Raw genomic sequence first — 26437 nt, 5'->3', positions numbered from 1 at the left:
ACTGCTTATTAACCTTTCTTCCACCATACACACTTTAAGAATATTCTATGTTGTCTTTATACAGAGTACTACGGAGTATTTCATATTTTTTTTTTTGGTGCTGCTTATTTTATACTCCGTAAACGTTTTGTCTTTTGCAAATCGCGACAAAAATGAGACATGTAAATCAATGACATTTAGTTAATACAAGTTGCGATCTATACCATTAATGATACATAAATACTGATTAAATTAATGACATCGTCTATGAAGTATACTCGCTCAAAGTTATCACAATGATAAATAAGGGAAAAGAAAAGATGAACAAGTACATCCCTATAATAATCAAATGAACAACAATCTATTCTTTGTGTTAATAGTGTTTAAAGTATGGAGAACGGGTTAACGTATAGATAGATAGATAGATGAGAATAGAACCATTGTCTTCATTCTAATTTGGCACTCACAAGCCCTTCCACTGATCCAACTAATGCAACTACACTAACCAGTAAGCAAATAACACTAAATGTTCGGAGCAAGATACCCTTTGTTGTCCAAACATTCATCTTTTTCTGGACAATGTACATTTCTACTGGGAAATATATGGCCAAGGGCCAAAAACCTATGGCCCCCAGCAACCCCAAAACCTGGTTGAAGAACGGGAATATCATTGCTGTCCCTACTGTCGATGCAACATAAGCCGTTCTGAAACACAGTCTGAGTAGGCTCACTTGAAGATCAGTGGCTAACAGCGGCAGCTTCACTGAATGGAAATCATTCACAAACCCGCTATTGGGAAACTTTTTAGCAAGCCCTCTCTCCACAAATGCAAATACTGGTTGACTATAAACCTACAACATACCACAGACAACTGAATCTCTCTTTAGAGTTCTTGATCATTGCCATAATTCTATCACATTAGTGTTATGTCATATGTATAGCTGATATACAGAATTTCAATAAAAAGTACCTGATATCCTCCGACAAGATGAACAACTATACAGGCGTTGGCAAAGTCAATGAGCCAATAAGGTTCGTAGAATCCAAACCCTGTCAAAATATTCCCAGGTGTATCATTCCCGAAGGCTGCATAACCAAAGCATCCACAAGAGAGGTAAAAGAAGGTGGTGATCAAGACAGCTGCCATTGAGGCCTTCTTCATTGTTTGATTTTCCGGTGGAGGGGACTTCAATGTGTCCTACACTCCCAACCCACAGTAGTACATCTCATTAATTAGTAAAAAACATATATTCCTTCATTTGTAGTCACTAATCAGGTACAAATCAACCTGAATTTCTAGAACAATGATTGCATAGGGGTAGGAAAAACTGAAAAAGCAATGTCTCCAATTGCTTGAAATGATAAGCTCAATTTCTTCAGAGTAGAACTAGCTGGAACTCCATTAATACTTCCCTTAATTTCTCTATTTCCTGCACTTTCCATGAATTAATATGAGAAAAATTTAGCAATGTCTGTGAGTAGGAAAGCCAGCCACTGTAGAAATAAAAGATGAATGAAATATGGGATTGATTACCAATCACGGTAGCAAAGCCGAGGGCCAATCCAATGGTTGAGTAGGAAAATGACATGATGGCAGCCAAAATAGAAAGCCATTTCATGTTGTGGAAACAGGTATCTGAGACATTATGATCTGAACACATCCAAACAGCAGCATGTAAATGCCATCTCCATAAGAGCAAGATGCTTGGTGTCCTTGTTTGTGGTAGCAGTTTGATTTTTGAATAGCTCTGTATCATTGGATTTAATTCAAGTGGATCAGAGACTCAAGAGTGTAATATAATATAAAAAGAGGATAGACTAGCTTGCTTAATTAGACTGATTCAAGAAAAAATATGGACAATTCTGTACCAATGAACTAAAAATTAAGCTAATAAATGTAAAACATCCTTTTTCAATGATTCATAGCTCTATTCCCCTTGCTTCTGACCAAGGAAATTGATCTAAGAGTAAAAAAGAAAAGGTCGTCCCTAAGCATGAAAAGGTTATATGTTAGCTCAGTTAAAATTAGGAAAGTAAGGAGTGTTGATTTGTATACCTGATGCTGATTGAAGTAGTGATTACATACGCAACAGCAGCACCATACAAGCTTAGATATTGTAGAAAACCACAGAACCATAGTGTAACACCCCCGATTTACTAGCTAATAATAAACAATAAATAAAAGAAAAATAAACAACCTTTAAATAAAATTGCGGAAGCATACACCTAAATCGGAGGTATTACCGCCACACTCGACAACTTGTCAAGTGTTAAGGCTTACAAAATCCCAATAATTACAACCCAATAAACTAGGTGAGCTATTTATACAACTTTATAAACTCATTATAGCATACTAATCGATCACTTGAGCTCCTTTAGCTACGATCACTTGATCAACCTGCTAAAACAGTCTTGTCTGCTCACCATTAAGGACAAATTCCAAAATAGATCGTCGCAGGGCCACCATAAGAAAAAGACATGGCCGCAAACACAAGTAGCACAACAAAATAACACACACGTCAGCAAAAGCTGAGTAATCACCACATATCAGAATACAAAGAATAATTGAATAATCTATATTACTAGCTCAATTAAATAATGTAGTTCGAAACTACATTACACATTGTACTCTGAAAAATAACCTTTATCAACTCAACCTCGAATAATAATTCGAACCTTTACTCAATCATCTCATATAACCCATAAGTGTGCCATGCTCATTGTTCTATACCTAGCCTTGGACATGGGTAATTCGAATAAAACCAACAAGTATAAAAACTTGAATACTCCCAATAACTAGAAAACACCTTGAACCAGACCACATACGGGCCAATTCCCACTGTAGGGGACCATAGAAAAATATAAATAAAGATTGTACCTCATTCTTAACTCATGATCATTATCTCATTACCAACATGCCAAGGACTAAGGTCTATAACGCCGAGCCTCAAACCAAGAGCAAAATAATAATTTCTCAACCTTTTGATCTCATACTTGATCAAATAATCATTCACAACTAATAATGTATATCTCAACAATGGCACAGATTCCCAAATAACATAACAATTCGATCAATAAATATCTCAACTCTTAGGGTAATAATACTAGCACCCAAAATAATCAAATCTCAACCCACAAATAATACTCTGCATTAACAACCCTAAAACCTCGATAAAACAATACTCCAAATAGAGACAACATTAAAACCCTATAAATAACACAATCAATCAATTCGACAATTAAATCACATAATACCACATACTAATCATATACATATAAATCATGATCATATATAATTCACAAATTATAAAATTTAAACATAACAATACAAAGTACAATAATTAATACTAACAATTTGTAACCAAACAAATCACAAAATTAATTGAGATCGTGTGATTACCTATCGAATTGAATAACTCAAGTTGGTGAGTTGCGCAATAGCTAGAACAACCGTACCAAATATTGACTATAAGAAGTGGATCACCATATATTCACAATGATAATGTGTGTATGACGATTAGGGAACAAGAGTAAATCATCAAAAATGGGTAAGCACTCAACTGACAAAGTTGATTTACAAACAAATATAAGACTAAATTCGCTAGTTGAGAAAAAATAGGTGATATATAAAACCAGTGAACGGCATCCCTTTCTTCCTTTTTTTTTTATCAAATACAATAACTTTATTAGGGTTTAAGATAATTTATAGTTGTTGATAAAAAGAGTCCTATTTAAATTAAAATAGGGTTTTAAAACTTTCCAAACTCTAAAATAAAAATTATAGGATTAGGAAAGTTATTTAATAAATAAAAATAAACTATATATAAAATCATAAAATATTCGGGTATTACAATTTACCCTCCTTAAAACAAGTTTCGTCCCGAAACTTATAATTAGGAAGTATAAAATATATAAATAGAGTAATAAAATAGTAGGAGTATTACATACTATCCCCCTTAAAAAGGAGTTCGCCCTCGAACTCAAAGCTAGTCACATAAAAAGAAACACATACAACAAGCACGAGCACATAAAGAAACACTTAACCTATGTCAATTTTAATCCTAGTTCTTTATTAACAAGTTCATTCCTAAACAAAAACCACGTTGGGATATGAAGATCCCTACGTAAATCCCACAAGCGGTTAGGCTCTGATACCAATTTGTAACACCCCCGATTTACTAGCTAATAATAAACAATAAATAAAAGAAAAATAAACAACCTTTAAATAAAATTGCGGAAGCATACACCTAAATCGGAGGTATTACCGCCACACTCGACAACTTGTCAAGTGTTAAGGCTTACAAAATCCCAATAATTACAACCCAATAAACTAGGTGAGCTATTTATACAACTTTATAAACTCATTATAGCATACTAATCGATCACTTGAGCTCCTTTAGCTACGATCACTTGATCAACCTGCTAAAACAGTCTTGTCTGCTCACCATTAAGGACAAATTCCAAAATAGATCGTCGCAGGGCCACCATAAGAAAAAGACATGGCCGCAAACACAAGTAGCACAACAAAATAACACACACGTCAGCAAAAGCTGAGTAATCACCACATATCAGAATACAAAGAATAATTGAATAATCTATATTACTAGCTCAATTAAATAATGTAGTTCGAAACTACATTACACATTGTACTCTGAAAAATAACCTTTATCAACTCAACCTCGAATAATAATTCGAACCTTTACTCAATCATCTCATATAACCCATAAGTGTGCCATGCTCATTGTTCTATACCTAGCCTTGGACATGGGTAATTCGAATAAAACCAACAAGTATAAAAACTTGAATACTCCCAATAACTAGAAAACACCTTGAACCAGACCACATACGGGCCAATTCCCACTGTAGGGGACCATAGAAAAATATAAATAAAGATTGTACCTCATTCTTAACTCATGATCATTATCTCATTACCAACATGCCAAGGACTAAGGTCTATAACGCCGAGCCTCAAACCAAGAGCAAAATAATAATTTCTCAACCTTTTGATCTCATACTTGATCAAATAATCATTCACAACTAATAATGTATATCTCAACAATGGCACAGATTCCCAAATAACATAACAATTCGATCAATAAATATCTCAACTCTTAGGGTAATAATACTAGCACCCAAAATAATCAAATCTCAACCCACAAATAATACTCTGCATTAACAACCCTAAAACCTCGATAAAACAATACTCCAAATAGAGACAACATTAAAACCCTATAAATAACACAATCAATCAATTCGACAATTAAATCACATAATACCACATACTAATCATATACATATAAATCATGATCATATATAATTCACAAATTATAAAATTTAAACATAACAATACAAAGTACAATAATTAATACTAACAATTTGTAACCAAACAAATCACAAAATTAATTGAGATCGTGTGATTACCTATCGAATTGAATAACTCAAGTTGGTGAGTTGCGCAATAGCTAGAACAACCGTACCAAATATTGACTATAAGAAGTGGATCACCATATATTCACAATGATAATGTGTGTATGACGATTAGGGAACAAGAGTAAATCATCAAAAATGGGTAAGCACTCAACTGACAAAGTTGATTTACAAACAAATATAAGACTAAATTCGCTAGTTGAGAAAAAATAGGTGATATATAAAACCAGTGAACGGCATCCCTTTCTTCCTTTTTTTTTTATCAAATACAATAACTTTATTAGGGTTTAAGATAATTTATAGTTGTTGATAAAAAGAGTCCTATTTAAATTAAAATAGGGTTTTAAAACTTTCCAAACTCTAAAATAAAAATTATAGGATTAGGAAAGTTATTTAATAAATAAAAATAAACTATATATAAAATCATAAAATATTCGGGTATTACACATAGCTGTTTCCTTCCTGTACATTCACTTAAAGACAACCAATGCACCTATTTTTTTTTGGTAAAAAAGGTTTGGATGAGGTAGGGTATAATATTTGGATACCAAGTATGGTTGAAACGGCATCCATGTAGGATGAGTTGCGGACACCAGTTACAGGGTTGGGAGACCTGTAACAGTCAGATAGGAGTGATGCAGATACGTAAGTAAAGAATGCGAAGCAGAGCAAAGAAAGCGGGGCAACAATCCATCCTAGTTGGGAGGTACACCATGCCAAGGAAAGAACACCAGATCCGATAACAGCCGTTATTATATGAGCAATGCTCGTCCACAGAGTTCCTGTTAAGTTGGGGATAATTGCAGACTTAAGAGATAGACATTACTGAAGGCAGAGATAGAAATAAGAGTGGGATTGGATTGTAAGATTATTACCGGCTCTCTTTGGAGCATCATCATCACAATCAAAAGAGGAAGTGAAGGTGGAAGTGGAAGATATCTCTAGAGAAGTGCTTTTTGCCATCTGATCAATAAGTTGTAGTTACTCGAAGTAGTAATATGAAACTAAGATGCGTACCAGTATACAGGCAGGCCAGGGTTGTTATTTAAGAGGCCATTATTATTAATCATACAAATATAACAACTAGTATGGGCTTGCAACTAGGGAGGGTGGTTGGTGATAAGTCTCAATCTCCGATCCCACTGCACGTAAGGTCCATATTTGAGCATGTACTCGTAACAATTAACAATTAACAATTAATGGTCCTGTCTGCGTACAACGGGCTACTCTCACTCTTATCTCATCCCTCACAAATCAACATATACTACGTACGTATTACTCAACTTTTACTGCAAATTTTTACCGTGTTCATTCTTAGCTTCTTTTAAAACGTTAAAGCATATATACGGAATAGTGTTGAAAATTCACTGAAATGGGTTGTCAGCTGCTCAACCTACCAAATAAAAGCCAAACGGAGTTTATATGCTCTAACATGCAATATCATAATTATACTTGGCTTCTCATGGTACAAGGGAATATTTTTACTACATTATTCTGTTTAAGTACTTGGTTATAGATTGAAATTTAAACAAAAAGGAGCAAGTGTACTGTGACAGAGTCCACAAATTGTCTTGTTTCGTTATTTGAATGACATTTTGCTAATTGTTGGAATAGGAATGCACATGTATAAATTGTTATTTTGGACTTTCCGCATAACATAAGCATCAAAATACACTACAAAATTAGTGACTTCATTCACCTAAACAAAATTAGGACAATCATTATGAATTGTCCTACACAAACACGATACGAGGCGCTTATTACTTGATATACTTTTTCAAATTATCAAAAAAATTCAACCAGTTATTTATTTGCATTATCAAAACTTCAAAGTAAAACATAAGTGAAGATTGTTGATTAGAGTAAATAAACTATTGACAAGAAAGAAAACAAAAACTCATAATCCAATTGAAGAAAACAAAAACTCGATATTCCAATTAACAAAATTACCAAAATGTAAGTGACATATAATCTATCCCTTGATTCCCCTTACTTCTTTTTAAGGGTTTTTGTCTTCTTAACCTTGTGCGCTTGTTGTTTCTTTTCTGTAGCATCAGCATCAGTAGCAGCCGTAGAAGGAGTTGCATCGTATTCGTCAGGGGTGACATCCTCTTTCGGTTTCTCCAAAATACCTTCTTCACTATCTTTATCTCCATCCTTGCTGCCAACTGTTTCCTCCTCTTCATCCTCCTCGTCGTCCTTCCTCTGCTGTTTTTGCTGCAGATACTCTGCAGCTGCAGCTGCAGCCGCGTACTCGCCCTCGTCGTCCTCCTCTGTCATCATAGTATCTTCTGCTTTCCCAACACCGTTACCATGTATGTAAAGGCGATGGCGGATGGAGCGAAACACCCAATTTAAGGTAGATATGCCAGCCAAAGCCATGACAGCTGCAAGAGAAAAGCCTGCAATACAAGTGACCAAAATGAAAGTTGGTATTATCAATAGAGGACTACATATAACCATGATTGGGAACCCAATCGCTGTCAGACTCAGTGTTACTGCCATTGTTATCCCCATTACCACCAACAGTGGACCTCCTACCACCACCGCTGCCGCCGTCGCACCAACCACTCTTCTTAACCACCCAAATGGAGTCTTGTCTTTGTCTTCATCATAACTACTAATTGGTATCATCCTTTGTTCATCACTTGCTGCCATTTCCATTTTACTTTTGGTTTCTTTCTTGTAAGTTGTAACAAACATACTCTCGCGGGTAACTAAATACTACCAAGTTAGCATATGCTTGTGTTGTGAGTTGGTGGCTTGATGCATGTAAGTTTCAGCTAAAAGCTAATGCAGCAACCCTTGAATATTTATTTATTTTATGATATAATGAATATATAATAGGCACCCTTTTGTAAGTGACAACTGACAAGTGGTATATACAAACATGCATATCGCAGGTCTCCGTGTCATTTAACCCTGAATACGTGGCATCTAATGCACCCCTTTTATGCATGCTCCCTTGTCTTTTACTTTCCAGTGCTTTTTATTTAATCCTCTCTGCATATACGGTATGTTGCTCCTAATTTGGCTAAATTTATTTTGACAACTTATTTGAGTAATATAAGAGTGCAATAGTTTATTATTATAATAATAACTTCAAACTTTGTGTACACCAGTATACATTAACAACAATTTAACTAAGTCCTGTATGCATGAGTGACAGTAACAACACAATATGTTTATTCTTATATACCAAGTATTAACGGAAACATACCCTTAGTTTAGTATTTGTATTCAATTCCAGGTAACAGACTGCAAAATATCCTTCTAGCTATTAAGATGCAAACATACACTTTTCTATGCAAGGTTTAGATAGACATGTCAGAATCGGAAAGATTAAGAACAACAAGAACAAGTTACTCATATAATAACTCAGGCAAATTCCATGTACAATGATTTCTTGAATTGACCCTTTGATCTAGGAGCATATAGGGTTTGCTTCATACCAATTTCCTAACTAGCAGATGTTGCAACTTATTGACCTGACATTATAATCTAATCTGATGCTGTCCTTGAAGATTTTCATCGTCCATTGCATAATCTAGCAGCATCCTTAACAAATTTTTAGCTGAGATCTAGTCATTCAATCTTTTTTCATGGAAAACTGATTTCCCAGGAGCAACATGAAGATCTCCCGTCATGTATGTAATGCTGAGTACAACAATTTTTAAATTTTTTTGTTTACATTTCAATTCTGATATTCCAGAGGTAAAATTCCTTTTCTGGAGTTCTTAATGTTAAGGTCAGTAACCCAGAGGCCTTCTCGTAATTAAAATCTATTTCTTCATCATCTACGCAAAGCTTTTTTGGTGGGATTGAGGAATATGCCCCAAATGTACCACAACCACGAGCTTTCAGGCTAATAACAGCGTTTCCTTCTGCCTCATATTGTAAGGCCTTAACTGCACCTCCAGAGTTAAACATTTTAGTCAGCCCAATTGGGGCAAAAATGACACCATTTGACAACTGCTTTGCAGGAACCACAGTGAAAACTTCATATTCTTTGGCCTTTAATGTGACAGGAAGTGATGCATTTTCAGGAAGATATACGACCTCTCCTGCAATAAAATTAGTTCAAGTAAAATTGCATAAGCCATCTCACCAATTAATTGACTTGTACAACTCTCAAGGTAAACCATGAAACTGATTTCTATAAAAAGACATACCTCTAAGATGACTATATACAACACAATCTCCATTCCATCCAGCATCAACAATCTTATTAAGATAATTTACATCACGAGCTCTAATGACATCAGTAACTGCATCAGGTTGTTCGTCATGGATTACATTTCTCTTTCCATCCTTACACCAACCAGCTCCTTGGCAGTTGAAAGCCCCAATCACCCCAGTGTAATCATTCATGTTCCATATTTTCAAAAGACTTCACAGGAAAAAGTCATTAAATACAGACAACAGAACAATGAGAAGAAAACAGGATCACGTACATTTCATATGTTAGGATTTGCCTCAAGGTGGCAGCAAATAAATATTACCTTTTACCGTCTCTAGTAGGATCAGTGAACAAGCTATCCCTGGTGGGTCTCCCAGGCAGTTTGGCCCTCAATATAGAGCCGTCAGGAAGTACAAGCTTTCTCAGTAAATCAAAATCATGGTGTCCAGGTTTGTCACTGGATAAATCAACCAGGAAATTATAAATATAGTCATATGGAAAAAATCTAGACTGATAAAAAAGAGTGATTGCTATTCAATTGATTCAAAATGCAATAACATACCTAACATAGATTGCACAACCACCGACTGCACGAGCTGCTCCATGGTATTCAGCCATAGGGTGCAAGCTCTGCCATGGAAAATTGCAATTTCAAGTTCAATCCAACAAAAATTGAGGATAACAGAAAGACTAGGGGAAAAAGAATCACACTGCATGAACTTACATGAAACATATCCCAGTCTGGCTGCATAAACTCCCCTAGGAAAACTGTATTGTATGCAACTGAAGCAATGCGGATGGTATGTGACGCTGGATCTCTAGGCCAGAAATCATCAGATGCTCTAATAATTGCGGCCCGCTTGGCACTGAAACAGCAATGAATTAAATCAAACTGAATCCTAAAGAAGAAAGACGTAAGGACCATGAAGAAGATGAAAGTAAAGACTACGATGAGTACCTGTATAAGCCATCAGTGTTGTGGCTCATGCAAGATATTATTCCATTATCGGGGAAATTCTTGGTAATTGAAGTCTCTAAGGCCCTGTGATATTTTCTAGATAGACTGACTCTTCCACCATGCCCAGCACCAAGTGTTTCAAGGACACTTTGGACGTCAACCTTCACCCCATCAATACCAGCTGAGGCAAGGTATGAGTGAAGCTCATCATAGAAGCTGAAAACCTTTTCAGGATTCATAAGCCCAAGTCCATTTTTCATCATGGTTACCAAGGAATTATCCCGATAATCCACATGCTCATTTGATTGAACACCTGGGGAAGTTTTTGGGTAGACTAACTTGGATTCGTAATGTTCCATATCAGCAACATTGCATTTAACACCTCCCCAGTACCCTGTTATTGCATGCCACACATAAACATACCTATAAAGCAGCCACAAACTCAATGAATTTTAGAACTGAATAAGGGATTCTTATAAAAAAAATATAGAGTAGATAGGATGTGAAATAGAAATTGTACATACTTAATCGCATGATCTTCTTTAATTTCAGTTATAATGTCACGGAAGCCATCCTCCACTCTAGATCCTTCTTTACCACTCTTCTGAAATTTGTGATTCTCCTTTATGTTAGTCAGCCTATTAGCAAAACTGCAAAGAAGAAGAAAAATATATATATTAAAAAGCAACAAGTTGCAGTCAGACCAAAGTGCCCAACTGACAAGCAAGGACACAATACAATAGGTACAGAAATAAGAATAAAAGAAGGAATGAACACTCACTTGGCACAATTATCTTCTTCACATGGAACACTATCGGAATCCATGGCTACCGATTGCCATCCATCATCAATGATAATAAACTTTGGAGAAACTCCACCCTTTTCAAAACTAAATATAAAGAATTGAGGAATACAATCAATTCACGGATCTACAATTCCAGTCAAGCAAATCATGTCATAGGCACTTAGCTAGTGAGTGTAAAATAGTTAATACCTTTGTAATCCTCCCTTGACTCCTTGTGAGGTAACATTGGTGTAAAATGCATCCCAAGTACACCAGCCAAACCAGTTGAGTATATCTGGCATCTGAACCATTTTACATCAAAGAAGTTATTAGAACAACAATAAGATGTACACAAGTTTATACTTAAATCAGGTAATGGTTTTTTAGTAGAACCTCAACCACAAACTATGCAGTGTGAATTACGAGTACCTTTTTTCTTTCGCGATGACAGAATGTCTGAAGATGCCTCTCTACACTCCTGCAGACGAATGAGAATTTACATAAAGCATATCACAGCAACATACATGATCAATCAAAATAACACCAAAGGAACATGAAAACAAACCAGAAGTGTAGAATTTCCTAAATTATTAGTAGAAAGCTAATGAGAAGGATGTTTGAAGCTTACTTGACGGCATTGGAGACTACATCAAAAGGGTCAGAACCAGCAGCCACATAGAGCAAATGAGTCCCATCAAAATTTTGAACTTGAGGGCATCCTGGAATGCCAACAGTTAGTTATGATCATGATATGTAAACTTAATACCGAAGAAAGGAGTAATATTTAAGTTTGACATATATATATAAATATATATACCACTTTCAAGGCATATTTGGAGCTCGTCTTGGGCGCTCCCTTGGAGCACAGCTCTAAAATTATGTTCAATGATGGGCAAAAACACAACGTAGGTTGTGGCGGCATTTGGAGCAGAGTTGTTGTTGGCTTCCAGCATCAAGAATTGAGTTTCAAAAGGAATGTCTCTTCCACAATTACCCATTCTCTGAGTCATCCACCACAATTTGAATCTGAATACACACATAAACCGCAACCCTCTGCGGCAAATAAAATCTCCAATTAGATTACGAAATCAATAAACTTTCATCAATAATAATAATAATAATAATAATAATTGAATAGAGATGGAGAAAACAAACAGGAGGTTGCCGACGGGGAACACATGACGGCTTCCTGGAGAATTGGAAGCAACGCCGATGAAAGCTCCGGCAGAAGAAGAATCTCCGGCAGAGTGATGATGAGTTAAGAAGATGTTGTGATGAAGATTGGAGAGCACCTCATTCCCAAACACCACCAGCTTATTATCAGCCGTAACACTGATACCAGCTCCAATCGTCATCTTCGATCTTGATTATGTTTTGGAGACCACTCCCTCTCTTTTTATACTCACTTTAGCCAAGGGATTCCATATATCATTATAATTCTACAAATACACAATTCAGATTTTTTTTAATAAAAAACAATATGGCGGGAATTCAACTCCAATCCCAACTCTTTTTTTTTTTTTGGAAGAAAAGTACACAACTGCTAAAGTGCTAATGGATAAATGGTTTTTATAGCTAGTGTAGCTTTTTTATTAGAGAAAATCAAAAGCCAAAAGTAGAAAATACCAACAATTAAAGATATAAAAATAAAAAAACAAGGCATTTTCAAGGAAGGCATTAGAAAGTATTGAAGGAGGTTGGGTGACAAATCCAAGACAACAGACTTTGAAACGGTGGAGCAAGCTAGAGCATCATATTTTCAACAAAATGCTAGATTGTGGAATCAAAACTATAAATAAAGCTTAATTAAAATTGATTTTTCATTCTAACAAAATATTTAAGAAATTAAGCAACAATAAGAGGCAAGAAGCCAAAACATTTAAGAAATTAAGCCACGATAAGAGGCAAGAAGCCAAAATATTTAAGAAATTAAGGGTCTGTTCACATTTACTTAATTTCAGTTCAATTCAGTTCAGCTTCAATCAGTTTAGTTTAGTTCAGTTCAATTTCAATCAGTTTTATTCAGTTCAGCTCCTAATTTCCCTCTCTCATAAAATATTCATTTCAGTTCAGTTCAGTTCAGTTTAGCTCAGTTCAGTAATTGTGAACAGGCCCTAAGCCACAACAAGAGGCAAGAAGCCAAAATAGGAAAATAAAATTAAGAAAAGGAAAATTTGACATTTGCTACCAGCAAAAGCACCTTGCTTCACATTTACTACCCGTTGAATTTTTTTTATTTTATTTTACTACCACTCAAATCCCAAAATTTTAGATGTCACTACATTTTGCCTTATGTCGTTACTATTTCCGTTAGTGGAGCCCAACCACCGTCCAACTACCTCACCACCACCTTCCAGCCACCCCTCCATCTTCAACCACCCTCCGCTCATTGCCACCATCCAACCTCCATATCCCCATTAACGGCGGCGCCCAAACGATCTCCCGGCGCCGGCGACCCTACCCCTCCCTTTCTCCCATCAACAAAACAATACACAACAGTAGCAAGTGTAGTCCGGATGGCAGCCGCGAACTCCACCAGCAGCCCACGACAGTCGCGAACTTCACCAGCAGCCTCTATCCCAGCCCCCTCCCCTCGAAAACCCGATCCAAGCCTCGACCCTTGAAAACCCTATCCCAGTCCCTTCCCCTCAAAAACCCGATCCCAGCCCCATTCTGACCGATCCCATGCCGCGCGAAGGAGTTGTCGGAGTTCCCTAGCCACTTAAACCACCATAAGCGAAACCCTAAAACCCGTTTAGGTGGTTTCGGCCTGGTGGTTTAGGGTTAGGGTTGTCGGTTTTGGGTGGGGAAGGAAGGGGTTCGATTCCGACACAAATCGTCGGCGCCGGCCGTAGCTTTGGGCACTAGCCACCGGCAGGGGGGAAGGGGAGGGTGGCTGACGGGGAGGGGCTAGGCTTTTTCGGGTGGCTGGTTTTTTTTTTTTTAATTTTTTTTAATAAACTATTCCGTTAAGTGGTAGTGATTTTTAACAAACTCTGATTTAGGTGGTAGCAAAGTAAAATAAAAAATTAAAGCTGTAGTAAATGTGAAACAAGGTCCTTTCGCTAGTAGCAAATATTAAATTTTCCTTAAGAAAACATCATGGGTTAAATACCAAGAAAATATCTACCTCTCAATCCGTTTTGTCTTTTCTAATCATAAATCATTATCTTGGGGGATCATATTATCTTTACTTGCCATCATTTTATCAACCATTTGTACACTCTCACTGTCTTCTACTACCATATTTGTCAATTCATTGTTTTTACTTTAAACTATATCTTTACTCTAGCTTGTGCATCTCATCTTCATTTTGGTTGTTACCCTTTTTAACACCACGCGTTCATCCAAACTAATTTGCATAACTATTCAATTAGTTAGTGTTTAACCAGGGTAGTTGATTAAAGCTTAATTAATAGTCCTCATAAGAGCAACTCTCACCTACATTATTTTTCCTTTTTACATCCATTTTTGGTTGCTTCAATCTAGATCGAGTCAATAAAATTTGGTCACTTTGTTTCAAGTACAATATACGTCTACTTGAAGCAAAATACAAGCCTAAATCAGATAACAATTAAGTTATTAATAAGCCTCTAGCTCTTGAATGAGCTACTTATCTTTAAAACAATTCACGGTTATGAGTATTAAGAAATACTCCTAGAGTCCTAGTTGCGTTAAGTTTGACCAAAAAAGAATCTGATAGTACGGGGGACTCGAGAATCAAAACTATCAATCAGATTCATTTCTATTTAATTATTACTTGTATACTCAGACGTGAGAGTATTATAATTTTCAATAAAATTAATTAAAATAAAGCTTGTTTATAGTTTATAAAAATTGGTCATAAGAAATTGGACGGACCAAATGATATAGCTATCGCTTGATGGGACCGTGGGAATGAGTAAAGACTAAAGAGTAGTAATGTTGCCTGCCATACAACATTTTTTTACACATAATTTATTTGATTTTTCAATACAGGTGTTCGGTGGATATTTGGAATATGGTTCTTAAACAAAATTATGATTATCATTAATTCATTATGATATGAATATGATACCCCCCCAAAAAAAAAAAAAAGATGGTGTTTATGATCATTATGATTTGGCATCCTGATTTTGTACTCAACTGTCGTGTCTCCACGTCAGATTTGATCTACATAGCAATCTATCTACTTTGTACCGATTTATGTAATAAATAGTACTTCAATACGGGACGGGGTATTTAAATGGCAAAGTGGTCTTGCTGCCATGATCCACTGAGATTCAGCCCTATGTCGCTTCGATTCGTCCCTCCCCCCCACCCTATTTCCAAAAACACCTATATTTTGGAAAACAAGGTTAGCGTTGCTTCTTATATGCTAAAAATTGCTATGTAGTAGATTGAGACAAGTCACAAAGTCAAAGTGTTGGGGCATGGGATGATGCAAGGGGCCGTGTGGCATGTGCACAAGACATGTGCACCCAAGGACAAGGCATACAAACAACTAGTTTTGTCGTTTGAGGGTATGCCGTCGTTGTCTTAAGACATGGTGATTAAGAGCATGTTTGGTATGGGCTTTTTATAGGGCTATAAACGGAATCGGGTTACCATTTCCGTTAGAAGATGTTTGGTTAAAGAGTTAAGTAATAGAAACCGTTTCCCTCCTCTAACCCATTCCATTACTTTGTTTCCACTGTAAAACTTGGGGAAACAAATCCCCTTTCTTTCCTCTATCTATTCTCTCTCCTGTCATACAACAGATCACCCCCACAAAATCCTCAACTTTGATCGATCGAAGCCACAATTTCGCTGAAGAACCCTAAATTTTCGTACTTCAAATTTCCAGAAATCCACAATCTCAAGGTTTGATCTCTCACTTTTTTGATTAAGAACCCTAGATGTTGAGTTTGTGTTGAATTTATATAAAATTTGTTTGATTGATTGTGCTTTGATTTTTCTACTGTATATCGAAAGATTGCTATTTAGGAGGTATTTTCGATCCATGCTCTTAATTTGATTTTTTATCCATATTTTTTGTTTGTGTTGATTGCTATTTACGATTTATGGTGTTAATTTCTAGGGTTTTCTGTCCTAATTTTTCAGTTTTATTTGAGTTTTATTTTTCTCAATTGAATCACCTGCTTTTTGTTTCATGACATTATTGCTAACATGATATCAATTTCGATTTTATGCTTAAATTAGATGGTATATATAGCTATTATTGCATGTAATTGTTGTATATTTTGTGTTTTCCCCCAAATTTCGATTTATGCTTAAATTAGATGGTATAATCTGCTGTAATTATTTGGCTTCTTTTATCAGTATTGATGAAATAATACTTACTGATTTTTTTGTTCTGCAAATTTTGATTTTTTGCTATTATTATTTGGCTTCTTTTCCCCCAAATTTTGATTTTATGCTTACTAGTAAAACAAACTGATGTCTTGTTCTGCAAATCAGAGCTTTGTTCAGCAAAAGTCAATGGTAAATACTTCAAATAAAAAAGTATCTATAAAATAATTACAATGAATTTCAAATGTTATTGTGTGTTGCTACTATTTTGAGGCAGATTGTTAATGTTGCTTGATTCTACAAGTAGATAAGTCGGTGTTCGACGGATGGGTAAAGGTATGAACTGCAATTTTTGTTCTGTTCTCATGCTGCTTTTTTTTTTTGTGGTATCTGCTTCTGTATTATCTGCTTCTGTGGTATCTGCTTCTGTAGTATCTGCTTCTGTTCTGATGCTTTATTCTGTTATACTTTTATTTATGCTAGAGTTATACTGAACTACAATAGTACTTGTAATCATACATATACAACATATCCTGTTATATAACATTTTAATCTGGCTGGCTATATGACATGGCTATATGTTTTAAAAAGATAGTTTAGATCAGAATTTCTAGCAGAATTGAAGGTCTAGTAATTTGGCTACATTGAAGTAGAGTTTTTGAAGGATAAGATATCTTTGGCTGCCAAGGTAGAATGCTTTGATGCTGATAATTGTTATGTACTTTCATATGCTTTTCTTAATAAAAAATAAAAAAATTATTTACATAGTACTTTTGCAAGTCAGCAAGTCAGATATTCGATCTGATACTCAGTCATGTTATTGTGTTTTGGTTGAGTATCATATTTCGTTTTTGTATTCATATATATTTTGATGATGATGGCAATTAAAAAAACATGGTTTGGTGATGAAGGGGAATATATAAGTGCATCTTTGACCATTGGAAGAATCCTTAAACTGATGCAGTTGTCCAACATCTTGTATGATTTATTATAAGAATTGACAAGTGATCTTGCCTTATATGAATATCTAAGTCTAATATCAACCAATATATGAAGGAGATGATTGTCAATGTGAAATCACATAAGCGACAGTAATAAACTTATTTCTATTCCATGAAGTGCAGAAGTGCTGAAGTGCTGCAAACTGTATGTGTTGTGTACGAAGAATATGATCAGCATTCTTCAGTAATGAAACTAGCCTACTTTCATATGTTATTTGTGTCCTGTTAATTCTATGTCTATGTCAAATTGCTTTGAGTGGTCTTCAAATAATTGTGTTTTGAGGCTTTTAAGCATTTGCTAGTGTTTCCTTCTTTTGTTTATTTATTTATTTTGAGGTTATTGGGTGCACACTACTTGATTAATTTGGCTGAGTATGCGGTTTCTAAAATGCTGTCAGAACGCCAGAATGATGCTATTGATAGTATAATATGAGACAATAGCTCTCAAATTGGTAAATTTGAAACAAGCTGGATTTTGGAAAAGTAGGACTTAAGATACAATCTCTGTTTTCTCTGCGGGAATTTCCTTCTCCAGGGATTGATGATCATGATTCTAAACATCATCATAAATTCCAAATATAGGGATGCCCTCAATTTGAGAAATTCCAAATATATCTTGATCAATGTGAAGTAAGAGTCACGTTTTCTTATGGCATTCTATGATGTTTTGCTGTTTCACATTTTGATTGAATTATCATCACCACCATCATTATAATGTACTCATTGTAAAATCAATTACTTCCTTTTTCTAAGTTATTTAGTCATATACCAGTATACAATGTACTCATATGCACAATGCAGCTTTTAAACCTTGATGGATGCCAAATGGTGAGCAGAAAACCGAATCTGTCCTCTATTCCCCTGTTGTCCACTATTGTGTAGGAATGATGATGATGATTTGGTGGCCTCCCTCCATGATGTATCTAACAATTTTGGGAAGATATTTGAAAATATCAATGTTAATCTTGGGACTATGGCTAGTGCATGGTCTAAAGCAGAAGAAAGAGAGCAAATAATGGATGAAAAAGTGAACAAGGTTTTGGATAAGGTGATGAAGTTAGATGGAATTTCTCCATCTGAAGGTTTGGAGGTTGCTACAATTCTCATGGCGGAAGAACATAAGCTTCGCATCTTCTATCAAGCCCCAACTAGTATGAAGAAACAATATGCAATTGATCTCTTAAGAAGAAGTAGAAAGTTTTGTCCTAAGTTGTTATTGGAGTTAATGTTTCAATGGTTTTTGAATGCTTTTTTTTATAATTTTTTTTTTTTTTTTTTTTTTTTTTTTTTTTTTTTGAGAATACTAGAATTTCGATGCTTTTGTAATCAACAATTTATGTGACTTTGTCTATATCTAGCATATGATATATTATGGTAATTAGTGTTGCTCTACATTGTATAATGTTTAGCAAAAGTTAGCCAAGATAACAAAAAATAGAAGGAAAGGTATTTGTTTCCAAGTTATCTAAGCCAAACAAGAAGAAAGGGATTGGTTATCATTGTTTACGTTTCCTTAGTAATACCAAACAAGTAGTAAGGGTAACACTATATATTACCCTTTCCCCTCCTAATTTGTATCCATTCCCTTACATTTACTAATTTGATACCAAACACCCCCTAAAGAGGAATGAGATGGTTCTAGGCATTATCCATGACTCCCATGGCCCTTTGGGAGCCCATGGAAGTACTTGGATGCATAATCTTGCCGGGTGAAAAAATGATGTACATAAGCCAAATTTGAAGGCTATAATACACGAAATCGGAGCAATTTAGCAGGTTCGGGAGCCGGTGTCAGAAATTCACGAAATTTTACGGGATGCATTCCGAGGTCATATGATGTTGTTTGGACCCATATACGACCATAAGTCGGCTACATAAAGGCCCCGTGGAAGCCTATAGCCAATACAAGAGGCTTGTACGGAAACTGATAAATTGGATGCTTAAAGGCAAATTGAATGGTTCCACCCACCCAATTGGACTCTCGAAGGGTATTAGGGTCTATAGGTAGCTTCTCGGCAATTTTTGTTTTTGAGTCAAAAATTGGCAAAATTGAAGGCTATAATACACGTTTTTTTAGCCAATTTCGGAGGTTTCGGGACCCGGTGTCGAAAAGTCTCGAGATACCAGGTGATACATCCCAGGCTCATATAACGTCATTTGGAACCATATATGATTATTATATGTTGCCATAAATGTCCGTGGTAGCATCGAGTTTATGAAATCGATGTAAATTGTAAATAGGTAAATTGACAGTTTGAAGGTATATTGGATGGTTTTACCCACCCAAATGGACTCTCGGGGTGTATTAGGGTCCTTGGGAAGCATCTCGGCAATTTTTGTTTCCAAGTCTTAAAAAGTTAAAAATTGTCCAAAATTGAAGGCTATTATAATACACGATTTTGGGTCATTTTTTGACATTTTTCAAAAAATGAATTGAATACGTGGGGTGACTCCTGAGGTCATATAAGGTGGTTTGAAACCATAACACTCCTATAAAGATGTCTATAAAGTTCTGTAGACACCTAATTGTGTCTCCCCAAAACCAAACCCAGTGATAAGTATCTTTCACATCATTGATATCGAGAAAGGTGAAATGTTGAAGGGTCTTGTGAATTCCTCTGTTTTCTAAAATGTTTTAATAAAAATAATTCTTTCTGTTTTCGAAAATCATCCATTTTGTATCCTATTTATGAAAAACGTCCAATCTAGTTTATTTTGGTCCATAATCAGGGTCCAATAATTGTGTAGTTGGATAGGGTTGAAAAGTCCTTTCCAACGATGTATTATAAACCCAATTCCGACGAATAATGAGGAAGTTATGGCTAAAGTACTAAACTGGGCCCAGACCGGATTTTATATACGGCCCAATGATAGGGCCCATTAATTATTATTCTTAAAGTCATTAGGATTCACCTGTTATAAAATAAAGGGAAATGGGGAATATTAGAGAGAGAGAGAGATGTAGATGGTAATTGTGTTGTATATATCCATTCATTTCATTAGGCTATCTATATATGTACATGATGTGAACAATGTAACCTATATGGACAATAAAGAGTCCATTCATGAAGGGGTTACAATGTGAACTAATGACATATGGGGGTTACAAAGGATGTTACAAAGACAGTCATAAAAGAGAGAGTTACAAGCTATAACAACCATCCACATGACAAACAACAATTAATTATCCCCATAATTGAGATAGTCATAAAAGAGAGAGTTACAAGCCAACATAAAATTTCCTTGGGGAATTAAAATTAAAGCAATTAATGCTTTATACTCCCCATTGTCTCAAAGAAATTTATTAAGTTTTAAGGATATTCGCAACAATGGTTATCATATTGAGACAATCAATAAAGAAAATAACGAATTCCTTCAAATCACGAATATAACTCAAGGCACAAAACATATTTTGGAGAAACTCCCCACATTCTCCACTGGTTTGTACTACACAAAAATCAATACTATTGAAACTTATGCTATAGTAAACAAGAAGTTTACTGATAATTTTGTTGTTTGTCATGACCGATTAGGTCATCCCGATTCAATAATGATGCGATAAATAATTACGAATTTATGTGGACATTCTTTGAAGAGCCATCAGATTCTTCATAATAATTTTTCATGTGTTGCTTGCTCGTGAGGCAAGTTGATAATTCACCCGTCACCAACTAAAATTAATTTTGAATCAATTAGCTTTTTGGAACGTATACAAAGAGATATTTGTGGGCCTATACATCCCCATGTGGACCATTTAGATATTTTATGGTTTTAATCGATGCATCGACTAGATGGTCACATGTGTCCTTGTTATCCACTCGTAACCTGGCGTTTGCGAGATTACTTGCCCAATTGATTAAGTTACGGACACATTTTCCAGATACTTCTATTAAGACTATTCGTCTTGATAATGCTGGTGAATTTACATCTCATGTTTTATATGATTATTGCATGTCCATTGGGATAAATGTTGAACATCCTGTAGCACATGTTCATACACAAAACAGTCTTGTAGAGTCATTAATTAAACATCTTCAGTTAATTGCTAGACCATTGCTTATGAAATCTAATCTCCCAATTTCTGCATGGGGACATGCTATATTACATGCAGCAGCACTAATTCGCATCAGGCCAACAAGTTATCACAAGTTCTCCCCATTACAATTGGTTTATGGTCAAGCACCAAATATTTCCCATTTAAGAATTTTTGGATGTACGGTTTATGTTCCAATAGCTCCACCACAACGCTCTAAGATGGGTCCTCAAAGGAGGTTGGGAATATATGTTGGATTTGAATCCCCATCAATTATTAAATATCTTGAGCCTACAACAGGAGATTTATTTATGGCTCATTTTGCAGATTGTCATTTTAATGAGTCACTTTTCCCAACATTAGGGGGAGAAAAAAGAGTGCTGGAAAAGGAAATTAAATGGAATGAATTATCATTATTCTATCTTGATCCTCGAACTAAACAATGTGAACTAATGACATATGGGGGTTACAAAGGATGTTACAAAGATAGTCATAAAAGAGAGACTTACAAGCTATAATGACCATCCACAATAAATATACTTTATAACATTACCTTAATTTTCTAGAATAATTAAGAAAGTTATTTTAAGTTCTACAAAGATTAGGATTAATATTTATATTCTTATATTTGATTTTGAAACGATAAAGGATTTTATTTGGAATAAAACAAGTGTTTTAAAGGATTTAATTTGATTTTAATTAATGATAAGTACGAACTCTAATTACCCAGTTATATTGGAAAAAGGACTCTGCACGGATTTTTATCGTACAGCAAATCATCGCGCTGCGATAGGTCCATCACGTCGCGATAGAGTTATCGCATCGCGATAGCTTTGTCGCGTCACGATGGAAGTAGTTTGTTTTACTACGATTTAAAGTCGATCTTTATTTTCTGATCGTTTTCGGATGATTTTTATCTATAAATAGGGGTGTTATTCCCCGTTCTCAATTCATCAACAATCACCAACAATCATCATCTCTCTCTTCTCTCTCTAAGCTAAAGCTTATTCTTTCTCTTTTGATTTCTAAGTCTAGCCTTTTCAAAACATCATACGTCCATCACGAGACTTAGACACCTAGCCAAGCTCGAATTTGTCTTCGCCCTCGACGTGAAAGGTTGATAATTTATGAGGGTTTGGTCCCAAATCCCCATTTCAATTATTTAAATTAATTGTCTGACTTAATATTTTTATTGAAGTTACTAACGTGTAGACGCCCAAATGTGTCTCCCCAAAAACCAAACCCATTGATGAATACCTTTCACGTCATTGATTATCGAACGAAGTGAAAGTGTGAAAAGTCTAGTGATGCGGTTGTTTTAATAAATATTCTTCTTTCTGAAAGTTACTCTATTTTATGAAAATAACCAGTCTAGTTTAGTTTAATCCATAACAAGGGTTGATAATAGTGTAGTTGGATCGGGATCGCAAAGAGTTTTCCAACGATATATTATAAGCCCAATTCCGATGAACAGTGAGGAAGTTATGGCCTAAATACTAAATTGGGCTTGAAATGGTTTTATGGCCCAATGATCTAGTGGAGGGCCCATTAATTATTATTCCTAAAGTTATTAGGATTGATTTTAATCTTCTAGAATAATCTAGAAGGTTCTTTTAAATTCTAAAGGAGTTAGGATTGATAAGTATATCTTTGAAAATAAAGAATTTGATTTCGAATAAAATAAGTGTTTTATTATGATAAATCTGATTTAAAACTGATAAACGTGGAGTCTAATTGCTTAATTATATTAGGAAAAGGATTCCGTACAAAAACGCTTTTTATCTTTTAAACCAGCCTAAACGATAGCCTTGTCGCATGACGACAGAGCCTGTCGCCATGCGTGATCCCTGTCGTTTCGCGCTGGGTCATGTCGTTCACGACAGGAGCTGTTTTATTCCGATTCAAATTCGAACTCTTTTCTATCGTTTCCAGATTATTTTCTCTATAAATAGGGTCTTTATTCCCCGTTTTTAGGAACCAACAATAATCAACAATCATCAACAATAAACAATATTCTATTCTTTTCTCTCTTTTAAGCAACACCTTTTCTTTCTCCCTCTTTCTAAGCCTTCCCTTTTCATAAAAATACCACATTCACAAGTTCTAGACATACCTAACCAAGTTCAAAGTTGCCTTCTCCCTAGACGTGAAAGGTTGATAATTTCTGAGGGGGTTTGGTCCCAAATCCCTATTTCAGTTATTTAATTTAATTGTTTGATTTAATATTTTCCTTGAAGTTACTAGCGTATGTATTGTTTTGATAGAAAGAGATACGAAGCATCAAAGTAAGTAATTTAATTGCTTAATTATTCTTTTGATATAGAAATCATGCTTATATTATTTTAATTCCTAGTATCATGTTAGGATGTCTTTATGATTCCTAGTATCATGTTTAGGGTAATAACTAATATTTCTAATATCATGTATGTTTCTAATATCATAGGTTGCTTTCTATTTTCTTATATCATGTTAGTGTCGTGATAGGGATAAAGCTTTGATCTTTATTGTTTAGTGACATGCTAGGATTTGTTATTAATCTTGTTAGTTTTATGCCTAGGATCTTGCTAATATTATTATGCTTAATTGAATATTATGATGATGATGATTTGTTGTTATTATGTTCCTTGATATATATTGTTATTGCTTGATCACGCCCTCTCTTGCAAGTTTAAAGGGAATTTGTACTTGTAATCACGCTTAATAAGATAATTAATAATCTTGTTTAGGCTAATATGATTATAATTCAAGTGATCGCCAATAATAGATTTGTTTGTGCATTAATATTCAACCAACATAGATTAAACAGGTTTAGGGTTAATATATTGATTGTATGTTAGTCAGAAAGCGCACATGAATATGAGAAGAATAAAGTAGAGGCCTATTTTTAGGGCAGGTTCAATCTCTTTTAGGTTGGATTTGTACCTTCATCCCCGAATATCCAGTCATGGTTCCAGACCACTATGGAGTTAGCGATCTCATGGATTGTGAAGGGGTGTAACCTTCACCCTGTGAACGGTTTACAAGTTCCTAAAACTTGTTGGTGACTCTTTTGCTCTAGCTTGCTTCCCTTTGGACGCCACCATGCTTAAGTGTATGATCATAGTGGGGCTCAAGTGTGGGATGCTTGAAATATTCCCTACATAACGTGTGTATTCTGTTGATACAAAGAGGTACGAGGCAACAAAGTGAGTAATTTAATTGCTCTATTTCCTTAGAAAGCATGCTTAGATTTTATTAATTCTTAGTATCATGTTAGGATGTTATTTATTGCTTTCTAGTATCATGTTTAGGTTGCTTCCTATTTCTTCTATCATGTTAGTATCATGTTATGGCTAAAGCTTTAATCTTTATTGTTTAGTGACATGCTAGGATTTGTTATTAATCATGTTAATATCATGCCTAAGATCTTGCTAACAGTATGCTTTGACGAGATTATTATTATGATAATGATTTGTTGTATCAATATTTCTATATTGCTTGATATTATTGTTATTTCTTGATCACGCCCTCTCTTGCAGGTTTAAAGGGAATTTGTACTTGAAATCACGCTTAATAAGATAATTAATAATTTGATTTTAGGCTAATTGATAACTTGTTATTTGGTATGATTTTAGGGTACTTTTGAACCTTATTTTCGTTATTATTCGGCATCAAAGTTCATTATTTATCCTATTTTTATGCAAATTTTGTATCATCCATGCTTCACGGGTTGTTTGTGTTTTTGACGTAATGTAGCTGTTTTTAGCACTATGGATGTGATCAAGCATGAGTAAGCAAGGAGAAGGGCAATCTTGGTTAATAGAGCAATGGAGGAAGAAGGATGAGTGCCTTGAAGAGAAATGAAAAAACTTTTGGAAAGCCTTGAAGGGTTATTTGCACAAGGGTCAAATTCAACTAACCATAACTTTTGTTCTAATCATCATTTTGAAGTGACTCAAATTGGAGATTAAATTTCGTCTCAAGAGCTTTCCAACGAGTGGTTACAAGTTCATTTCCGATGAGAAACGAAGAAGTTACAACCTCTTGAAGTCAAGTTGTTCATGCAGGGGTTTCTACACGGACGTGCAACAAAATGGCACGTCCGTGCAAGGCTGCACGATCGTGCCAAAATATGCACGTTCATGCAGACCTGCTGCAGACTTGGCAGTAGGTTCTGCCTCATTTTTACCTCTCTTGCACGTCCGTGCCAAAGTTGGCACGTCCGTGCAAGACTGTTTTCTGGCTTTTTTTCTCGTTTTCTCCGTCCTTTCTATTTGGGTTAATATAAATACCTTCTTAGCTTCAAAATGTGGGGGGAGACCTTCTTAGTGTAGTTTTAGCTTAGGTTAGGGTTTTTAGAGAGAGAAAGTGTGAAAAACTTGTTGAAAGCTTGGAATATGAAGAATTGAAGGAAGGAGACTTGAAGATTTGATTATTTCTTGCAATATCAATGAGAATTTCTTTCTCTCTCACTTATTTTATGTAATACCCGAATATTTTATGAATTTATATAATATATTTTATAAAAATATAGTTTATTTTTATTTATTATATAATTTTTCTAATCTCGTATTTTTTACTTAGAGTTCATAAAGTTTTAAAAACCCTATTTTTTTAGATAAGACTCTACAATTTTAAGCATACATAAAGTATTTTAAACCCTATAAATATTATTAACCTTCAAAAGATATTTTATTAAAGAAAATAATAAAAAAAGTTTGGCGAAATCCTTTTGTGCGTGAATTCCATGATCCAACCCCAAACTTGATTTTTCATTAAAGTTTTTCTTTCATTATTATTCTCCAATTTCCATTCAATATTCATT

The 26437-nt window shown here is 35.0% G+C and overlaps 1 protein-coding gene, 1 long non-coding RNA gene and 1 pseudogene across 3 annotated transcripts; 1 reads left to right on the top strand and 2 right to left on the bottom strand.

Annotated features, from left to right (window-relative positions):
- Window positions 1-242: 242 nt before the first annotated feature.
- LOC145575043 (putative amino acid permease 7) lies at window positions 243-6444 on the bottom strand (annotated as a pseudogene). Its single transcript, XR_014098249.1, has 7 exons — window positions 6282-6444; window positions 5945-6188; window positions 2036-2119; window positions 1514-1727; window positions 1268-1409; window positions 950-1177; window positions 243-830 (listed from the first exon to the last, which is right to left on the bottom strand). The product of XR_014098249.1 is annotated as a putative amino acid permease 7 (transcript).
- Window positions 6445-8753: 2309 nt separating this feature from the next.
- On the bottom strand, window positions 8754-13112 carry LOC145577012 (putative galactinol--sucrose galactosyltransferase 1). The gene is made up of 13 exons (XM_081634712.1): window positions 12484-13112; window positions 12146-12381; window positions 11957-12047; window positions 11758-11806; window positions 11539-11630; window positions 11326-11433; window positions 11069-11194; window positions 10545-10967; window positions 10311-10452; window positions 10149-10216; window positions 9909-10043; window positions 9579-9796; window positions 8754-9470 (listed from the first exon to the last, which is right to left on the bottom strand). Exons 1-13 carry the CDS (start codon window positions 12681-12683, stop codon window positions 9094-9096), a joined length of 2265 nt encoding a protein of 754 aa, XP_081490838.1. The 5' UTR covers window positions 12684-13112; the 3' UTR covers window positions 8754-9093.
- Window positions 13113-15740: 2628 nt separating this feature from the next.
- Window positions 15741-18849, top strand: LOC145575042 (uncharacterized). Its single transcript, XR_014098248.1, has 2 exons — window positions 15741-16170; window positions 18402-18849. It is a non-coding gene; the product is annotated as an uncharacterized LOC145575042 (long non-coding RNA).
- Window positions 18850-26437: the final 7588 nt, after the last annotated feature.

Source organism: Chenopodium album, chromosome 13, assembly GCF_948465745.1.
Source record: "Chenopodium album chromosome 13, dcCheAlbu1.1, whole genome shotgun sequence".
NCBI classification, from domain to species: domain Eukaryota; kingdom Viridiplantae; phylum Streptophyta; class Magnoliopsida; order Caryophyllales; family Amaranthaceae; genus Chenopodium; species Chenopodium album.
This window is presented reverse-complemented; position numbering and strand designations above follow the sequence as displayed.

Bases quoted from the DNA above. Each gene is read 5' to 3' on its own strand.
- LOC145577012 (XM_081634712.1), bottom strand. From the start codon at position 12,683: ATGACGATTGGAGCTGGTATCAGTGTTACGGCTGATAATAAGCTGGTG. The intron at 12,382-12,483 runs GTTTGTTTTCTC...TATTTGCCGCAG, and splicing joins TTCCCCGTCGGCAACCTCCT to AGGGTTGCGGTTTATGTGTG. The intron at 10,217-10,310 runs GTAAGTTCATGC...TTTCCATGGCAG, and splicing joins CAGACTGGGATATGTTTCAT to AGCTTGCACCCTATGGCTGA.